Here is a 17,167-nt window from a genome sequence, read left to right as displayed (position 1 = left end):
CATCAGCAATGAGAACAGCGAGCGAATGGTGGCTTCAGAAAAGCAATCTCGCCCAAGGCCTAACGTTCAGGATTTCTCCTTCACCCATGGTGATGACCACGGACGCCTCGTTGGAAGGCTGGGGTGCAGTGCTCCGAGAGCTTCAAGTCAGTGGCCATTGGAGTCCAGGACAGCGGCAGTGCCATATCAATTTCCTGGAGCTGACAGCCATTCGGTTGGCCTTGCAAGCTTTTCTACCCAGAGTGGGCAATCGCTCAGTGCTGGTCCGGACGGACAATACGACGGCCATGCACTATGTAAACAAACAAGGAGGCACCAAATCGCAGACTCCGTCCGCAGAAGCTCAACGGATTTGGGATTTCGCGATTCACAACAACATCACTCTGAGAGCCGAGCACTTGGCGGGAACTCTCAATGTCAAGGCGGACGCCTTGAGTCGCCAGACGGAAGTGACTCACGAGTGGGAGTTGAATCAGTCCATTCTCGACGGAGTGTTCTCAGTTTGGGGGACGCCGACCATCGACCTCTTTGCTTCGCCGGAGAACGCCAAATGCCGGTTCTACGCAAGCAAGGTTCACCATCGGGGGTCCCTAGGGAACGCTCTTTCGATGGCCTGGTACAGCGCGTTCTTTTACGCTTTTCCTCCCATTCCCCTCATTCCTCGAGTTCTCAAGAAAATGAAGGCGGAACCCTGCAGGATGATTCTAATTGCTCCAGCGTGGCCCAGACAATTCTGGTACACAGAACTGCTGCGGCTCTCCCAAGCTCCTCCAATTCACTTGAGGCCCATTCCGTCCCTCTTGTCCAGGAGTCAGGGACAGGTTTTCCACCCGGATCCGAGATCCCTCCACTTGACGGCGTGGCTCCTGAACACAGAGAATTCAGTCATCTAGCTTTGTCTCAAGAATGCAGAGAGGTCTTGGCTCATGCCAGAGCACCAAGTACCAACAAGACGTACAGGGCAAAATGGAAGAGATTCTGCTTGTGGTGTCAACGGGAAGGTCTCCATCCTTACACTTCCCAACCTCATCAGTTGCTGCCGTATTTACTATCTCTGGCTAAGTCTGGTTTGGCACATTCATCAGTAAAGGTGCATCTAGCGGCCATATCAAGGTTTCGACGCAGTTCGGCAGGTCTTTCCTTATGGTCCTCTAGGGTGGTTAAACAATTCTTGAAGGGCCTATTCCGGATGTATCCGCCAGTTCGTCCTCCTCCACCAGTGTGGCAGCTCAACCTTGTCTTGGCTCAACTCATGAAAGCTCCGTTCGAGCCGGTTCACAAGGCAGACTTAAAGTTCCTCTCCTGGAAACTAGCCCTCCTCTTAGCTCTAACATCGGCTAGACGAGTGAGTGAGCTTCAGGCACTCTCCATAGTGCATCCATTCCTGCAATTTACAAAACAAGGTCTGGTTCTTCGGACTAATCCCAAATTCATCCCGAAAGTGCCATCTGAGTTCCACTTGAATGAACCGGTGATTCTGAAAACCTTCTTTCCACATCCTTCTACACCTGCGGAGCGTACGCTCCATTCTTTGGACATTCAACGGTGCTTAAAGTTTTACTTGGAGCGCACACGTCCCTTTCGGAAGTCTACTCAGTTGTTTGTGTCCTACAGTGCACCTCGTAAAGGGTTGCCTTTGGCAAAGACTGGCATTTCCCGCTGGATCTCCAGTGCGATTCAATTCTGTCATCAGGAAGCGGGCAAGCCGCTGGACGGCAGAGTCCGTGCACGTTCCACGAGGTCGGTGGCTTCATCTGTGGCTCTCTTTTCGGGAGTTGCCATTAAGGACATCTGCAGGGCAGCAACGTGGAGCAGTACTCATACCTTCACGAAACACTACTGCCTGGAATCTGCAGGACGAGATGATGCGGCTGTTGGTCAGGCAGTCCTGCGTAATCTGTTTCATTGAGAGGTGAGCTTTCCCTACGATCCCTCCATCCTGGTGAGCACATTTTGTTTGTTTTTACTGTACTTTATGTATTTTTCTATGGTTATGTGATGCCATGTATTTACAAAATGTGTTCATGGTGCTGTACTGCTAGCTATTCTGATACAAAGCATGGGAATCTATGAAAGTTCCAATACTGGGGCAAGAAAACAAGTTACTTACCTGTAACTTTGGTTCCCCAGTATTGGTAACTTTCATAGATTCCCATGCGCCCGCCCGCCTCCCCTGGGAAAGCTCAGTCTTTTTACAGAGTTTGTGGCGGTTTGCACAACGGCTACGAAAATCTGAGGCTCTGAGCTCTCTCAGGAAGGTTCTAGAGGGTGAGGCTGCTCTGATTGGTCCTGGCTAAAGTTTGGTCTCTTTTTACAAAAGGAGGTGGATAGAATACAAAATGAGATGAGGCCTAGGCCTAGGTTTCTCTTTTGTTTCTATGGTTTTTATACTACCGAGGCTCCCATTCCGACGACGGGGAATGATACAAAGCATGGGAATCTATGAAAGTTACCAATACTGGGGAACCAAAGTTACAGGTAAGTAACTTGTTTTCTTACAGCTACTCGCTGAAGAAGCCTGGCTCAAACAAATGAGGTTGTGTTTTTTCTTTTTTTGTGTATCCATAAACCAGTTCAGAGAACTGGCAGTCAGACTGAGTAGGTACTGACATTTTATTTGCTAATCCATGAGTGAAGAGCAAAACTACTGACAATTCACTACTGGAAGGTCCCACGATATGGTTCCCGATTCTTAGATTTTGTGTCTCCCATGTCAGGAATAAACGATTCGTATTAGATGGGGTCTGTATGGATAGGTGGAGAGAATTTGGTTTCCATGCTCACTGAAAAAACACAGATTTCAGTTGAGGAGCTTGGCACCTGTTGAAAGTTTTTTTTTTTTGGGGGCGCCAAAGAGGGAGACCGTGTTCCGAATCTTACTTTGCCTACAGGGAGAAAGTCATTTTGGGTGAAAAGGGGCAGTGTTTATTGCAGTACATCAGCACAATGGTATTCTGCTGAATAAAACCTTTCTATGTTCTCAGAGAAAGTGTCCACTTGCAAAAAACATTTCCGTTCTTTGCCTCACGTATAGCCCTATGCAAATTGGAAAATTCTATTTTCTTACATGAATATGATTGAAGATCATGGCATAAAGCTTGTTCAATGCTCTGTATCTAAATCTTCTCTTAGCAGTTGAGGCATTTCAGGTCTGCCAGGCCAGGCAGTTCTCACAACTCTGCACTAGAGTTTTTTCGTCCGCTTAACGGAATAAACTCCAATACAAATGTGTTTTGCCTAGGCGGCTCACCAATGTGGCTGATAAAAGATAATTTATTGCACTTTATTCCACTTTAATACCCTGCCCTTTATAGCTTTCTGCCATTGGTCATTTCAACGGGAGCAGTAGACCTGATTACCTGAAAAATATGATGCTGTTATGCCAGGACTCGTTGATCCAGATCAGGCGGGGTTCATTCCTCAACGACAAACTAGTGACAATACCAAACGGGTCCTCCAACTGATCGAGAAAGCTTCCAGAGTCTCCGGGGAGTACATGCTCCTCACCATCGATGCGAAGAAGGCTTTCAACAGGGTCCACTGGCCATTTTTTTGCAGTTGGTAACCCATGTAGGTGATGGGGAGAAGTTCCGGACCTTAATTCTCAACTGTTACCCGAAACCCCACAGCTACGGTCCGAGTCAACACTGACATACCTCTGCTCACTTTCCCATCACGAGGGGTATGAGGCAGAAGTGCCCTCTCTTTCCCCTGCTTTTTGCGCTGTATATGGAGCCTTTCCCCAGAGTGTTTGGCACCATCCTCTTATAACTGGGATTAAATTCTTGGTATCTCTTTCCGATCCTGTCCCAGCCCTGGGGGCTTTTATGGTGGAATTGGATTATTTTGCCCAGGCGTGAGGCTTTAAAGTTAATGTAGATAAATCAGTCGCGCTCAATCTTTCGATGTCGCCCTACACCTTGGCCCACTTGCGCTCCGCGCACCACCTCCAATGAGCAGATGGTCCGCATCAAGCTGGCACCCACGCTGCCAGGGATGGATACTATCAACTACACTAAATTGCAGACAGATCCGGGCGGAGTTGCGGCGTTGAAAGTATTTTCAGATTTCCTGGTTAGGGAGAGTGGCTGCCATAAAAATGACAATCCTCCCTCAAATACTTTATTTATTTTTTATTTTATTTTATTCAAAGTTTTATATAGCGCGAACAAGATCCTTACAGATATCAGAGCGCTTCACAGAGACAGGGGTAGGGACAACAGGAATGAACAAGATAATGGGAGCAGCATAGTAATTACTAACATAGTAGGATAACAAAATGTACAGAAACATATCAAGATACAGTCAGGTAAACAAGTAATATAAATACACCAAAGAGTAACATATATTGGTCGGTAGTAAGAGAGTAGCGTAGTAGTGACCCCATAAGGTAGGAGTATAGTGTCAGAGAGTAAGGTGATCAGTGATACAGAGCGATGCAGAGTCTCAGATCCAGTATCTGTAAAGTTCAGGAGATCTTGGCCAGAAGGATTGTTTTCACCTCTTTCTTGAAGAGTGCAGTGGAGGAGATAAGCCTGGTTTCCGGAGGGAGCGCATTCCAGATCCTGGGTGCCATTCCTGAGAAGGAGCGCTTGTATGTTTTTTCTTTCCGGAATCTACTAGGTTTCAGGAGTAGATTTTTTTGTACTACGATTGGATCTCGACCCTCCTGATATAGACAACTTTTGCGCGAGGTAGTTGGGTGCCTTGTGGTGCACGGCCGAGTGTGTCATTACTGCAATTTTTAGCTGTATTCTGGCTTCAAAAGGCAGCCATTTTAGAGATTTTAAGTCTGGGGAAATATGCGAATGTTTTCTTGAGCCAGTAATGAGTCTCGCGGCAGCGTTCAGGGAGGCTCTTAGGGGTGCTGTTGTGGATAGCGGTAGTCCGCTGAGGGCCACAATTCCGTAGTCTATGCGAGGGATGACTAAAGCTTGTACAGCAGTTTGGAAGTCTTTGGCAGGGAGGAAGGGTTTGAGTTTCCTCAGTGTGTTGATTTGGAAATTAGCCCCTTTTGTGGCTTTGCTAACGTGCTGTTGCATGTTGAGCTTGGCGTCGACTGTGATGCCTAGGGATTTCGCTGAGTCCACGATGGTAGGTTGGACATTGAGTGCTGTTAGGTTATTGAGCCACGTTTGGGTGGTGGAAGTCTTCGCCGGGGGTGAGATGAGTAGGAACTCAGTTTTCAGCGCATTTAGTTTGAGGTGATTATCGGCCAACCAGGATTGAGTGTTGCGAAGTGTGGAATTCAGTAGTTTGATATCTTCCGGGGATTGTATCTTTAGGTAAAGTTGTGTGTCATCGGCGTACATATGGAATTGAACATTGAATGCTTGGAGCAAGGTGGCGAGCGGTTCCATGACGAGGTTGAACAGTGTGGGGGAGAGGGAAGATCCTTGTGGAACACCTAGATCTGCAGGCACCGGTTTAGATAGCACATTGTCGATCTTGAACTTCTGCGACCGGTTATGAAGGAAGGAAGAAAACCATTTGAGAACAGTTCCCGAAAGACCCATTCTAGTGCTTAGCAGCTCCAATAAGTTCTCATGCTTTATATTTTCCAGACCTTGCCCTTGCAGCCACCCATGGGCTGGATCAAGCAGGTGCTATCGGAGCGGTCACAGTTCATCTGTAGAGGCCGTAGGTCCGGCATGAAGGGAGTCCTCATGATGCTGCCTCCCGAGAAAGGTGGTATGGGGGTCCCAGACCTTCGGCTCTATTTCCAGGTGACGCAACTTCGACATTTGGTCTAGTGGAGCAAGCCCGAACCTGAGAAACATGGGCCGTTTCAAGATCAGGTGGTGGTGGCTACGACCCTGCAGAGGATCCCCTTTTTGTGTAAAGCCCACAGGCCCGCCAATCTGTATGACTCCCACTACCAAGATGATTTTGGAGGCCTGGGACCAGACTAGTGTTAATCATAATTTGACTACCTTCCCATCTCCTCTCACCCCACTTTTTGACAATCCCGAATTTCGACCAGGGATGGGCGAGACCTCTTTCGCGTGCTGGCGAACAACGGGATTCTGACCTTACCCCAGATCCTCTCTCTATATGGGATTCTGGGATCTGAACGATTCCACTACCTACACCTCTGGCATTGGGCTCTCCACCCCCTGGTGAAACCGGGTGCACATCGCCTTCTTACACCCTACGAAAAATGACTACTTATGCGCTCCTCTAATAAAAAGCTCACTTCGGATCTATACAGGTGCTGCTAGCCTGGCATACACATACCTATACGCAGGCCGTGTGCGCTGGGAGCGGGACCTAGGACGAGCCCTCCGCAACAAGGAATGGGAAGGGACATATTAGAGAGCCCGCCACTCCACACGCAACATGGGACTGACAGAGACCCTGACTAAGGTGACCTACTGGTACTACACACCTGACCGCTTACACTCGATGGATCCCCAACTGAGTGCTGACTGCTGGCGGGGTCGTGGGAGGCGGAGCACACTGGTGCACCAATTATGGGACTGTGAACACTTGCACACATATTGGACGCGGGTTATTGATGGAATAGACTAACACTTTGTCACTCGGATACCACGTTTTACCAACTACGTTCTTCTGGGTCTCCCGAACCCTCTTACATACCCGCTCAGATCACAGCGGGCGGCCAGATGGGGGTTGTCCTTGGTTTGGTCACACAGAACATCCTGATTGACTGGAGGTCCACACGCATCCCCACATTTGAGGGCTGGTTGCAGCGTCTGTGGCAGATCTTAGGGATGGAAAAAATCACTCGTACTCTGGCTGGGAAGGGTTCTAGGTTTGTAGACCTCTGGCAACCCTTTCTCGCCCTACTGGGTACTGAGTTTAGGGAGCTCACCTGCCCGACATACCTTTGCTTGCTGCGCCTGAGGGGAAACCCCGAGATACCTCGCTGAAGGAGGTGAAATAAACCTGTTTGTACAAGTTTCTTGGTTGGTGGATGAGGGGCGGGGGGTGGGCTGGGAGGGTAGAATAAGTTTCCTTTTTTGGCCACTTGACCCGGTCTGGCTCCCTCATATACTTGCATTTCTTTGTTGCTTCATCTGATCAGCACTGGAGAACTTATAGTATCATTCTGTTGGCCTTTGTTTACAAAATGCTAATAAAAAAGATTTAAACCATAAAAAATATGATGCTGTGAGGTGGGATGTTGGTGAACTAAACAAGCTGCATTCTGAGCTAGAACATGTTTTTTCTCTTCAGGTATATTCTTATTGATTGGCTGGTGGAAGTGGCTACCATGAAGGATTTCTCCAGCCTTTGCCTTCACATGACGGTGGGCTGTGTGGACCGATACTTAAAACTACGCTCAGTGCCTCGAGCCAAACTTCAGCTGGTGGGAATTGCTTGCATGGTCATCTGTACCCGGTGAGTGATGTATCTAAATGGCAGAAGGGGTGGTAGGAGGTGAACAAGATGTTTTTTTGGGGGGGGGGGGGGGGGGCATTTATTTAAACCATTTTGTTGCTTGTCTGTTTAATTTGCTACACACAGTACAGGGCAGATATCCACTTATACCAGGAGGCATACATTTACAGAGCAAAGGGTTTAGAGCTATGGCTTTTGGCTTAATCACTTACTGTCACCAGGGGATTACACTTTTTCCGTGGTTATTGTGAGGAGAGGTCTACATCACAGAGAGCTTATGAAATGGAGTGGCCCTATGGATAAGTGGCTTACTTTGTACTGGGGATCTTTCGTCTCCACCTCCCAATCTCACCAAACCAAATCTTCTAGGTTGTTAGGCAGGTAGCTCTCTGGCAGGTACTTTGACTTGGAATATGTCAAAAGTATGTATCTGAAAGAAACAGGTTAGTATTAGATTCCTTACCTTAGAATATCCCCAGGCGTCAGACTGGATCCGGAAATTTTTGCGTAGCAGTACCCTTTAGCGGCGTGTGCGGCTCCGCGTCCGTCGTGGGTGCCGGAATTACGTCGCCGGAGTACTTAGATGCCGCCCTCACGCGCTGTTGTCAGTTCTTCTTTTTTCCGCGCCAGCATGCGCCGATCCGGAAAAAGTGGTACCCGTAGTCACTTTTTGATCTACTTCGAAGTCTATACGACTCAGACGGTGCCGGTAGGGATGCCCGGGTTCAAACCCTGAGCCGACTGATGTCTGTTACCGACCCCCATCGTCGGTGTCTTCATTGCCAAGGCCTGTTCCGACTGTCGAGCCCTGACGTCTAAGGCTAGGCGGGAGCGGTCCGGCAAGCGGCTTGACCTCTGTCAGTCGGCCCCGCGTCGCTCGAGGTCCCGGTCTGCGAGGAGGTCGAGGGACCGGACGCGGGGTCGGAGCCACCATGGCTCCGGGAGTCGTCCACGGTCTTCAGGCTCCTCGGGTAAGCACAAGAAGTCAAATACGTCATCGCTCTTCCGACTCCCCCCGACGGGCGTCGCGGCCTGCTCCATACCCGACGGTCCCTGGGCAGCACGCGACGCCGGAGGAGATCGAGGCCTTCCTCTCGGCCATGAGGTCGCTCACTACTCCGCCGCGCCTTCGGGCTCTGTGGCCCCGACTGGGAGTCCCAGCGGGTTGGGTGCTTCGGCCGCGACGCCGCCGGTGACTAAGGCCCCGGCGCCGCAGGATCCGGGTCGCCGCCGGTCGACCTCGCCGGCGCTGGACCCTAGGGTGTCGCCCCCAGCGCTGCCTTCGGGCGCACCGTCCCCGATCCCACCCTTGATTCGGGTCCGGCGCCGTATCAGACGCCGATGGGAGATTTCTACTTCTATGACCCAGCCCCATCCTTTGGTCCTGAGTATCAGGAGATGGGTGGTGAGGGGATTGGGAGGGGTCTGAAGACCCTCTGGCACGGGAGTGTCAGTCTTACTGGTCAGGAGAGCTAGGGGACGCCAGTGGTCTGGATACCTCGTCAGACACTGGTTTTGTCTCCCCTCCCACCGTGGCTACGGAGGAGGGGGCTGCTTATAGTGTGGTGTTGACGCGGGCGGCCAAGGCCTTACATCTTGAGCTCTCCGTCGCGGCCGTGAGGATTAACCTCCTCACTGAGGTCCTTAAACCACAGGCAAGCTCGGCCGAGCCTCTGCTGCCGTTTAATGAAGCCTTGTCTGACTTTCTTTTGGGCACCTGGTCCAGGCCTGCTGCAGGTCAGCCTGTAGATAGGAACGTGGCCAGACGCCACCGCCCGGCTCCGGGCGACCCTGCTTTCCTGTCCACCCACCCCTCTAACTCCCAGACCGCGTTCCCGACGGCTCCCTCTGATCGGGAATCCAAGAGGTATGAGCAGTACGGAAAGAAGGTATTCTCATCCTTGAGTTTGGGATTGCGGTCAGTCAACACCGCATGCCACTCTCTGTGGGACACGGTTGCGGACGTGCTGCCACAATGTCCGGAGGAGGTCCGGACTAAACTCACCCAAGCCCTTGCGGAGGGTCGAGATGCGGCACGGTATTCCACCCTGTGTGGGCTGGATACCACGGACTCACTGGGCAGAGCGATGGAAACGACGGTGGCGATTCTTCGCCACGCCTGGTTAAGGTCCGCCAACTTCTCGGCTGATGTCCAGAACACTCTTATGGACATGCCGTTTGATGGCCGTCGCCTCTTTGGCAACAAGGCAGACCGTGCGCTTAAGCGCTTTAAGGACTCCAGTGCTACGGCCAAGTCCTTGGGCCTCTCGGCCCAGCGCCAGCAAACAGGTGCCTTTCGCTCCTTTCGTAGCCAAGGAAGAGGCGCCCCCACACGTGCTGCCAGCCACACACCACAGTCTAACATCCAGCTCGGTGGCGGCGGTCGGGGACAACTGCGCAGCCAGTCCACACCTGCCCCTGCAGCATCCGCCTCGAAACCTTCCGAGTTTTCAGACCCATGGGACGCCAGTGGGAGGCAGGGATCGCCATCCCCACCTCCACTGGCGCACTGTTACATAGGACAGGTGGGTGCTGCAAATCGTCTGAAGGGGTTACTCCCTCCCCTTCGAGGCGACCCCTCCAGCCATGCCACTGCAGTACCACCGTGTGTCGGGGGATCACTTGACAGTTCTCAGAGACGAAGTTACGGCCCTCTTGGCCAAGGGGGCCATCGAGCGCGTTCCTGGGCCAGAAGTGGGGTGTGGTTGTTACTCCCACTACTTTCTGGTACCCTAGAAGGGCAAAGGGGGCCTACGCCCTATCTTTGACCTGCGGAACGTCAACTGCTTCCTCAGTCAGGAGAAGTCCAAGATGCGGACACTAACTCAGGTCCTAGCTGCCTTGGACCCGGGAGACTGGATGGTAGCGTTGGACTTGCAGGACGCTTATTTTCATATCCCCGTCCTGCCGGCCCACCGGCGTTATCTGCGGTTCACGGTAGGCCACGAACACTTTCAGTTTACCGTGCTCCCCTTCGGCCTTACCAGCGCCCCACGGGTGTTCACGAAAGTGATGGCGGTGGTCGCAGATCATCTGCGCAGGTTAGGGGTTTCAGTCTTCCCCTACCTCGACGACTGGTTGTTGAAGGCGGGCTCGCCCCAGACAGTGGTCAGCACCTCCAGACTACGGCCGACCTCCTGCACCTGTTGGGATTCTCCATCAATGTGCCGAAGTCACACCTGTGTCCCTCTCAGAAGCCCCTCTTCATCGGAGCGGTTCTAGACTCAGCGCGGTTTCGGGTTTATCCTCCCGAACAGCGGGTTCGGGATATTCAGGCTATGATTCCGATCTTTCAGCCGTTATCCCGAGTCTCAGTCAGGTTGACGCTGCGGCTTCTGGGGCTGATGGCCTCCTGCATCCTTCTGGTGCATCACGCCAGGTGGCGGATGCGGGCTCTACAGTGGGATCTGAAGTTTCAGGGGGCCCAGCATCAGGGCAACTTGACCGACGATGTCTTGATCTCGGAGGGCACACTGCAAAACAGTTGCAGTGGTGGCTCACGGACCGCGATTGGGTCAGTGGCAGATCCCTCTCCCTACCCCAACCGGAGCACGTAGTTGTGACGGACGCGTCCCTCCAGGGCTGGGGGGGGGGGCCACATGGGAGAGGCGGAGAACAGAGGCCTCTGGTCTCCGGCGGAGTCCCATTTCCACCTCAACCTTCTGGAGCTGCGGGCGATCTGGCTTGCACTGAAGGCATTCCTCCCCTCTGTCCGGGGGAGTGTAGTGCAGGTGTTCACGGACAACACCACCGCCATGTGGTACTGCAACAAACAGGGCGGGGTGGGGTGGTGGACCCTATGCCAGAAGGCTCTGCGCCTCTGGCAGTAGCTGGAACATCCGGGCGTGACCCTGGTGGTTCAACACCTGGCAGGTTCTCTGAACGCCAGGGCGGACGAACTCAGCCGTCGGTGCTTGATGGATCACGAATGGCGTCTGAACTCGGACGGGGCGCAAGGCCTCTTCCAGCAGTGGGGAGAGCCTTGGTTAGATCTATTTGCCACCGAAGAGAACGCGCAATGTCATCAGTTCTGCGCGTTGGAATTTCCAAGGCGGCACTCGCTCGGAGACGCTTTTCGTCGCGAGTGGAGCTGCGGTCTGTTGTACGCCTTTCCGCCTATACCACTTCTGCCCAGAGTGCTGAGGATCAGGCGCGACTGGGCCCAAGTTATCCTTGTGGCTCCGGATTGGGCACGAAGATACTGGTATTTCGAGCTACTCAGTATGTCTGTCGATCCCCCGATTCGTCTGCCTCTTCAGGAGGACCTTCTGTCTCAGCAGCAGGGGACGGTCCTCCACCTAAACCTGTCCAGTCTCCACCTCCATGCTTGGAGATTGAGCGGCGACAGTTGAGGCCATTTGACTTGCCTCCTGAAGTTTGTACTGTGATTCTGGCAGCCAGGCGTCCCTCCATAAAGTCTGTATACGCCTGCAGGTGGAACAAATTTGTGGCATGGTGCACAGCAAAGGCTGTGGATACTCTGCACCCCTTTCTGAGGTTCTCCTCTTCCTTCTTTCTCTTGCCCAGCAGGGCTCTGCTCTGGGCACTATCACGGGCTACCTTTCTGCCCTTTCGGCCTTCTTGAGGCTACCTGATCAGCCATCTTCGTTCAAGTCCCCCATTGTAAATAGGTTTTTGAAGGGCATCACACACATGTTCCCTCCTGTTCCATTCGTGATGCCTCAGTGGGACTTGAACCTTGTACTTACTTTTTTGATGTGCGCTCCTTTTGAGCCACTTCATAACTGTCCTCTCCGCCTTCTTAGTCTGAAGACTGCTTTCCTGGTTGCCATCACCTCTGCCAGGAGGGTGAGTGAGCTCCAGGCTCTTTCCTCTAAACCTCCTTTCCTTTCTGTCCATCCGGACAAAGTTGTGTTGCGGACAAGACCCTCTTTCCTGCTCAAAGGTAGTCACAGCCTTCCACATCGGGCAGTCCATCACTTTGCCCACCTTCTTTCCGCCTCCGCATCCCTCGAAAGAGCAAGAGAGCTCCACCGTCTGGACCCAAAACGTGGGCTCTCCTATCTGGATCGCACTCGCCAGTTCCGAGTGGATGGCCAACTCTTTGTTGGTTACGTGGGCGCTAAGAAAGGTCAGGCGGTGCACAAGCAGACCATCTCTCGTTGGGTCGTCTTGTGCATCAAAGTATGCTACTCCTTGGCTAAAAAGGAGCCTCCTGTTGGGCTGAGGGCCCATTCCAATCTGGCCACGGCGGCTACTACTGCCCTCGGCCGGGGTGTCCCCTTGCAGGACATATGTCAGGCAGTTATGCTGGCCTCGCTGCACACGTTTGCAAGACACTACTGCCTGGAAAGCCAAGTCCGGAGGGATGGCTTCTTTGGCCGTTCCGTCCTCCAGGACTTTCTGGTGTGATTATTGGTTCGCAGACCCACCACCGGGGTTGGTATTGCTGGGGTATCTATTCTAAGGTAAGGAATCTAATACTAACCTGTTTCTTTCAGATGCACAAGTTACTTATCTTCGGTAACGATATATTCGTAAGAAATAATAGTATTGGATTCCTTACCGACCCACCCATCCTCCCCGTTCTGCGAACCGATATCTAGGGTTAAGGTCATCCCCTTTCAGGGCCCTAGTTTCATGGCACCAGTGTTGGTTTTTATCATGGCTCTGCGTTTCTGGCGTGGAAAAGCTGTGTATAAGAACTGACGTCAGCGCGCGAGGGCGGCGTCTAAGTACTCCGGCGACGTCATTCCGGTGCCGACGGCGGACGCGGAGCCGCAGACGACGCCTAACGATGCGCAAGGGTACTGCTACGCAAACATTTCCGGATCCAGTCTGACGCCTGGGGGTATTCTAAGGTAAGGAATCTAATACTAACTACTGTTTCTTACAGATATATCGTTACCGAAGGTAAGTAACTTGTGCGACTGAAATGCACAAAGGCTGAAGGATTTCATAAGTAACATTATCCTCAGTCTTCATCTCTTGGCTGATAGAATACCAAAGTAGTACACTGAGTTTATCCTTGGTTTTCTAAACACTCAATTTCACATCCCTCAATCTCATTTCATATCATTCAAACAGATATAGAAAATAAGCCGGCAGTAAAGCCCAAACAATAAGCTAAAAAGAAAGTGTCCAAAGTAGAAGTCAATACAAAATGTATTGCACCGGTTGGACCTGGGATCCTTGATGAGCTCTCACGAGCGATCATCCATATACCTGGCAAAAAAGAATGAAAGCAATGCTGCATAGCAGGATTCTTTTTGCTCTTCCCTGAAAAGGCATGGTTGTCTAAGCAAGTGACTGGGAGGGTTCTGGTTGACTAATAATTTAAGTTACTAGAATGCGCTTCAACCATGTACCTCTTCATTTGCAGCTTCATCAGCAAAGAGATTCTTACTATCAGAGAAGCTGTGTGGTTGACAGATAATACCTACAAGTATGAGGACCTGGTACGAATGATGGGAGAAATCATTTCTGCTCTGGAGGGCAAGATACGTGTAAGTTTATTTTCCACTGGCTTATTGCGGGGTACAGATTTATCAATTTGCTCTTCCTTTTCCTAAAATATTAAGATGACTGAATTGACAGGGTGGCGGAGGTTCAATATTTGTGTTCTGGGATATTATTTGAATCACTCCAACTAACTTATCAATTACTAACGTTCACATGTTTATTTTTAGACTCCTACCTTGGTGGACTACAAGGATGTCCTGTCCAACATTGCATCTCTAGAGAGAAAAACTTTACACCTTTGCAGTTATATATGCGAGCTTTCTCTGCTCTATACCGAGCTCTCTGTTTACTCGCCAGCACAGCTTGCGACTGCTGCTCTACTGCTTGCGAAGATATTGCACAGGCAAGGTAAGGTGCAATGCAATCCATTTTTTGTCACATCAGTTTTGCTAGAACTGCACAGTGCGCCAATAACAATCAGTGTTGGCACATTCACAGTTAATTCTCCCGCATAGCATAATTTTTTTTTAACTTTATTTTTTCAGTTTAAAAACAATAAGTGGTTGTACACATACGTGAGCAGTACTAAATTAACACAAGTTCTAACAAATAGTATGTTCCACAGCATATCATCTTTTGCAGATTATGAAGTAGTAGTAAGCCTTTGTGCCAGCGAGATTCTCGGATTGCTGTCAGAGATCGATAGTATCTGTTATGAATCAGTTATCTGTAAGAAACAGGTTAGTATTAGATTCCTTACCTTAGAATATCCCCAGGCGTCAGTCTGGATCCGGAAACTTTTGCGTAGCAGTACCCCTGCGCGTCGGTAGGCGTCGTCTGCAGGCGTCCCCTGCCGCTCCGCGTCCGTCGTCGTGCGCCGTGATGACGTCGCTCGAGTATATAGACGCCGCCTCCGCGCGCTGACGTCAGTTCTTCTTTTTTCCGCGCCAGTTAGCGCAGATCCGAAGAGCAGTACTCCGGTCTTTTGACCAAAGTTTTTTGATTACTCTAACTTTTTAGGTGCCGGTAGGATGCCCGGTTTTAAAAGTTGTGACGGGTGCGACCGCCTGATGTCGGTCACCGACCACCATCGACTCTGCCTCCGGTGCCTGGGCGCCGACCACGACGTGGAGTCCTGCGTCGACTGCCGGGCCTTGACGGGTAAGGCTAGACGGGAGCGGTCCCGCAAGCTGCTCGAGCTCTGGCTGTCGGCCCCGCGTCGGGAGCGGTCCCGGTCCGGCCGGAGGTCGAGGGAGCGGTCGAGAGAACGATCGCGGAGCCGCCACGAGCGCTCCGGAAGTCGTCACCATTCCTCCGGTTCCTCAGGTAAGCGACACAAGAAGTGGGGGCGTCGTCATCGCACCCCCGACGCTCGCGCGATGCGGCAGGGGGTTTGGGTAGCCCCACCCCCGCGTGGGTCGCCGACGCTGCCTGCTCCATACCCGTCGGTCCCTGGGCAAGGCGCGTCGCGCGAGGAGATAGAGGAGTTCCTCATGGCCATGAGGGCGCTGTCTCCTCCGACGGGGCCTGCGGGCCCGGTGGTCCCGTCCGGGGGCCCGAGCGGTTCGGGTGCTCCGGCCCCGGCGCCGCTGGGCCCTTCTGGGTCGTCGCCGGCTGGTCAACCGGCCTCTCCGGCACCGATTCCATCGGGGCAACCCGTGGTGCCGCCTCCGCGCGGCGCCGTGACTCCGACGCCGGCGCCGGGCGGCGCCACCCCCATTCCCTCTCCTATTCCGGCCGCGGAGTCGGACCGGCGTCGATGGGGCCCATTGACCCCGAGGAGCCGGTCTACATCGTTGAATCACTATATGGTGATGATGAAGATTATGGAGAGGGTTGGGAGGGGTCTGAGGACCCTCTGTCACGCGAGTGTCAGTACGACGTGGACTGGACAGGTGACTTGGGTGATGCCAGTGGTCTGGACGACTCTCCTAACCCTGGTTTTGTCTCGCCTCCCACTGTGGCGTCGGAGGCTGGGGCTGCTTATTCTGTGGTGCTGATGAGGGCTGCCAAGGCCTTGCGCCTTGAGCTCCCTGTCGCTAAAGTGAAGCCTAACATCCTCACCGAGGTCTTCAAACCGCAGTCATGCCCGCAGGAGCCTCTGCTGCCGTTCAATGAAGCCTTGACGGACGTTCTTTTGGGCACGTGGTCCAGGCCCGCTTCAGGTTCGCCTGTTGACAGGAACGTTGCCAGGCGCCACCGTCCGTGTTCGGACGACCCTAAATTTCTGTCCACCCATCCCACCCCTGAGAGTCTGGTGATCCAGGCCTCAACATCCCAATCCGCATTCCCGTCGGCCCCGCCCGACCGGGAATCTAAGAGGTACGACCAGTATGGCAAAAAGGTCTTCTCGTCCCTGAGTCTGGGACTGCGTTCTTGCAACACCGCATGCCTCTTGGGCCGCTACACCCACTCTCTGTGGGATACGGTCGCGGAGTGTCTGCCGCAATCCCTGCAGGAGGTACGGGACAAGCTCGGCCAGGCTATGGTTGAAGGCCGAGACGCGGCGAGGTATTCCATCAGGTGTGGTCTTAATACGACCGACTCGCTGGGCAGAGCGATGTCCACGACGGTGGCGATTCGTCGCCACGCCTGGCTGAGATCCGCCAATTTTTCGGAAGATGTCCAAAATGCCTTGATGGACATGCCGTTCGATGGCAGTCGCCTGTTTGGGGACAAAGCGGACAACGCGCTTGAGCGCTTCAAGGACTCCAGGGTCACGGCCAAGTCCTTGGGTCTCTCGACCCAGCGCTAGCAAACGGGTTCGTTTCGCTCCTTTCGTGGCCACGGAAGGGGCGGTCCCACACGTGCTGCCAGCCACGCACCGCAGAACACTTCTCAACGCGGTGGCGGCCGTGGATTCCGCCGTGGCGGCGGTCGGGGACAGCGGCGGGGTCAGGCCACACCTCCCCCCGCAGCAGCCTCCAAATCCTCCTAGTCCGAGCTTTCAGGCCCATGTGACGCCAGTGGGTGGCAGGGTTCGCCATCACCACTCCCGCTGGCGCACTATCACATCGGACAGGTGGGTGCTGCAGCTCGTCCGAAGGGGCTACTCCCTCCCCTTCGAGACCACTCCTCCAGCCATGCCACCGCAGAACCACCGTGTGTCGGGGGACCACTTGACACTTCTGCAGGAGGAAGTTACGGCCCTCTTGGCCAAGGGGGCCATCGAGCGCGTTCCTGTGCCAGAAGTAGGGTGTGGTTGTTACTCCCACTACTTTCTGGTACCCAAGAAGGACAAGGGGGGCCTGCGTCCTATCTTGGATCTACGGAACGTCAACGGCTTCCTCCGGAAGGAGAAGTTCAAGATGTTGACTTTGGCTCAGGTCTTGGCTGCTCTAGACCCGCAAGACTGGATGGTAGCGTTGGACTTGCAGGA

General features: G+C 52.9%; 1 protein-coding gene across 1 annotated transcript in view; it reads left to right on the top strand.

Moving 5' to 3' along the window:
* The window catches only part of CCNF (cyclin F), a 145,906-nt gene that overhangs the window by 65,248 nt on the left and 63,491 nt on the right, over positions 1-17,167 (top strand). Inside the window, exons 10-12 of the mRNA XM_078663006.1 lie at positions 7,201-7,365; positions 13,709-13,832; positions 14,016-14,196. Of these exons, the coding sequence (XP_078519132.1) occupies positions 7,201-7,365; positions 13,709-13,832; positions 14,016-14,196 (470 nt within the window). The remainder of the gene's footprint in view (positions 1-7,200; positions 7,366-13,708; positions 13,833-14,015; positions 14,197-17,167) is intronic.

The sequence above is a fragment of the Lissotriton helveticus genome, chromosome 10 (assembly GCF_964261635.1).
Source record: "Lissotriton helveticus chromosome 10, aLisHel1.1, whole genome shotgun sequence".
NCBI lineage: Eukaryota > Metazoa > Chordata > Amphibia > Caudata > Salamandridae > Lissotriton > Lissotriton helveticus.
The sequence above is the reverse complement of the archived record's forward strand: the minus strand, read 5'-3'. Positions and strand labels throughout refer to the sequence as shown.